The 3,669-nt window shown below is 48.0% G+C and overlaps 1 protein-coding gene across 1 annotated transcript; it reads right to left on the bottom strand.

The window, feature by feature from the left end:
• Positions 1–60: 60 nt before the first annotated feature.
• LOC118979665 (olfactory receptor 13C7-like) lies at positions 61–1,020 on the bottom strand. Its single transcript, XM_037035846.1, has one exon. It carries the CDS (start codon positions 1,018–1,020, stop codon positions 61–63), a length of 960 nt encoding a protein of 319 aa, XP_036891741.1.
• Positions 1,021–3,669: the final 2,649 nt, after the last annotated feature.

Here is a 3,669-nt window from a genome sequence, read left to right as displayed (position 1 = left end):
CACAAGTACAATGAAGAGTTTGGCAGTCTTGCATTCTGACAGTGTGGGTGCCTGTGACAGTCACTTAGTGAGATGTTTCTGAAGTACCAGGTTCCTCACAGCAGCCTTCACGTCCTTGTTCCTCAGGCTGTAGATGATGGGGTTGAGCATCGGGGTCACCACCCCATAGAAGAGGGAGATGAGTTTGTCTGAAAGGTCCTGTTTGTCTGCTCCCAGTGGGTCCTTGGATTTGGGTTTCCCATACATGAACAGGATGGTCCCATAGAAGACGACCACGACTGTGAGGTGGGCAGAGCAGGTGGAGAAGGCCTTTTTCCTCCCCTCGGCCGAGGGGATTTTCAGGATGGCAGCTATGATAAACACATAGGAGATGAAAATGAACAGGACAGGGATTGCAAGAAGGATTATATTGGCCACAGCCATGCTGATCACATTGATGGAGATGTCAGCACAGGCCAACTTCAGGACAGCCAGGATCTCACAGGTGAAGTGGTTGATGATGTTGTCCCCACAGAAGGGCAGCCTCATGGCCTGGGATGTCTGGACTACTGAGCTGGTGATACCAGCTGACCAGGAGCTGGCAGCCATGGGCACATAGGCAGCCTTGCTCATGACCACGGGGTACCTCAGGGGGTTGCAGATGGCCACATAGCGGTCAAATGCCATCATGCCCAGGAGCACACACTCTGTGGCCCCCATGGCAAAGGAGAGGAACATCTGCACAGCACAGGCTGAGAAGGAGATGGTTTTCCTGGGGGTCAGGAAGCTGTCAAGGATGAGGGGCACTGAGGAGGTGGTGTAGCAGATGTCCAGGAAGGAGAGGTTCCGCAGGAAGAAGTACATGGGTGTGTGCAGGCGGGAGTCAAGGATGGTCACCAGGATGAGGACCCCATTGCCCAGCAGGACCACCAGGTACATCAGCAGGATGAGCACAAAGAACATTTTCTCCAGCCTTGGGTGGGCAGAGAGGCCCAGCAGAATGAACCCTGCCACGGTGGTAGTCCGATTGGACCTGTTCATGTTGTATCAACTCTCAGTAACTGAAAAGGTCAGCCTCAACACTCTGTGACCTCCAACGTGCCTGGGCAACCGGGCAAAAATCCCCGCCCTGCTGAGCAACTGGAAAATAGCTCTCACAATGTGGTCATTTTTGTAGGATTCTAGAAAAAATGTAGCAGAAATCCATATTTAACTTCTGTTCTCAGTAAGAAAAAAAACAAGTTAATTTGGATGAACTCTCCTGCAGATGGCAATGATAAAAACTGGACAAACTATTTAAAACATCTATGTAAAGCATTGGCAAGGCAATGAAACAACAAGGAATCGTAAGGTCATGAGTCTGGGATAAAGTAGGAACTCAGAGAAGTAAGACCAGTATCTGCAGCTACGTTTCACTGAGCGGCCAAGAGGCACTGCCGCCAGCCTCCTGGAGGCAGGAACAGGGTTTGAAGCGCCAGGCCTACCACAAAGCCGTTTCTAACTAAACTCCTTCCTGTGGGAGGGGACCCCTGCCCCCAGGGCAGCACCATAAGAATAAGAGTGAACCAGGAGGAAACACACATTTCCAGGTTTCCCAGCTAGCTGCAAATCTTCTCAAGCCCTGAAATCAGACTGAGGTTGTCCCAGATTTTTGGTGCTCCAAAATATCTAACAGAGACAAACATGAATTCGCTCTGAAGGAAGGTAACATCACTACAGTCCCTAAATTATTGCCACAAATAATTTTGCCAATACAACATCTGGGACTCATTAATAAAAAATTAGGTGCGCAGGCGACAAGACAATATAAACGAAAATCAGCAGGGCGATTCGAACTGCAGGTGGTGGGCTCACGAAGCTGTCACGGCCGCAGTGGCAGACACGTGCGGGCCCTGGAGCGCTGCACCCTGGGGCCCGGCCACACTGCTCCCCAAGCTGCACTATGCACAGTGGTCACATTGTGGAACAACCATGGTGTCCTTCAGTCGATGACCGGATAAAGCAGATGTGGTATGTACATACAATGGAATACAACTCAGCCATAAGAAGAGATGAAATACTGCCATTTGAGCAATGTGGATGGATTTTTGAGACTATCATGCTAAAAAAGCAAATCAAGTCAGACAGAAAAAGTCAAGAGCATATGATCTCACTCATACGTGGGTTATAAAACTGAAAGAAACAAATGAACAGACAAGACAAACAAATGAATCATAGACCCAGACAACAGTGTGATGGTTACCAGGGAGAAAGGGGAATGGACGGGAGGTAGTAATGGGTAAAGGGGGTCATATATGGTGACAGGAAGAGATTTGACGTTGTGCGGTGAACACACAATGTGATATACAGATTATGTATTATAGCATTGTACATTCAAAACCTATACAATTTTATTAACTAATGTGTCACCCCAATCCATTTAATTAAAAGTTTTTTAAAGAAAATGAACAGGAAAAACCAGAAACTCAAGTGTCTGTTTCCTTGGGGCCGGTGGGAGCCACGAGCGCCTCTGCGGTGGTGTCACCTGTGGAGAGAATTAGCCCAGACACAGTGCCAACGTCTGAACACGCTATTGGTCCTTTCCCACAATTAGGGAAGTGAGTGGGCCTTGCGTGCACTGTGGCCAGGCTGAAAGAGAGTTCTGAACGTGCTTTCTTCTCGTCATTCTCCCTCTGCCTGCACCAGAGGCACTGGCTTCGCCCTAAGACTGTTCCCAGAGCCTCGAGTCCTGCTCTGTCAGCTCTTCTTCCTGGGAAAGCTAAGTGCTTCTTCCTGGGAAAGCTAAGTGCTTCCCCAAACTGGGGTGTGTTTTGGAGCAATAGAAAACCTTCAGGCAACAGTGAAGGCACTGGGCACTCAGTTTTATTTGTTCTGTATCTAAAATGCTCATGAACTTCCCAGATGTCCACAGTTCCAATTGCTCTCAGTCATCTGACCCCTTCTTCCCTGTGCACTGGCATTTCTTCCTGGGGAGCCAAGACACTCCCCTGTTGGTGCTTAGTGTTATAGCTGTTACCAAGTCAGTGCCATAATAATTTAATTCACACTGATAGGCATTTATTGAGCATTGTCTCTGGGCCAGGCCAGGTGAAGATGGTGCCAGGATCACAGCAATGAAAAGTATAGCCCTGACCTCAAAGAGCTCAAACTTTAGTGGTAGGTGGTGACAGGGGTCAGGGTGGGGGTGGGGAAGTGGTGATCAACATAATTAATTACCTAAGTACTCACATCACCATCATTGTCATTGTCATGGTCATCATCATCATCAACTGTAATAATCACTCCAACACTACTGACAACAGGCCTTAGGGTCTATTTAGCAAGCTGCTCACTTTCTGAAGTAGAAAGTCCCTTACTGCATTCCTCATAGTCCTCCGCCCGGCCTGACTCCCTGAGTGATGTGGGCTGTGATGGTGAACTTCCTGGCAAGGCTCCTTGAAAGAAGTTCCCCTTTGATATTGAGCTGAAATCTGCTCCTTTACGGCTTTACTCCCTCTTCCACAGCAAGCCTTCTACATATTTAGAAATAGTGTGGTTTCAGCACAAAGATAAATAAGAGCAATCTCTATTTTTCTCCCAGGGCCTTAAAAATTAATATATCTCTCAGAGGCATGTGTACCATCCAGAAATTGATAACAAAAGCTGATCAGTCCTGAGAGCAGTCTCCAGCTTGAATCCTCAAGTTGCCCA

This window comes from Sturnira hondurensis, unplaced genomic scaffold, assembly GCF_014824575.4.
Source record: "Sturnira hondurensis isolate 20B ecotype Veracruz unplaced genomic scaffold, ASM1482457v3 Scaffold0022566, whole genome shotgun sequence".
Taxonomy (NCBI): Eukaryota; Metazoa; Chordata; class Mammalia; order Chiroptera; family Phyllostomidae; genus Sturnira; species Sturnira hondurensis.
Note: the sequence above shows the minus strand (reverse complement) of the source record. Positions and strands in the feature narration are given on the sequence as shown.

Excerpts from the sequence above, each read along its gene's own strand:
- LOC118979665 (XM_037035846.1), bottom strand. The coding sequence starts at position 1,020 with ATGAACAGGTCCAATCGGACTACCACCGTGGCAGGGTTCATTCTGCTG.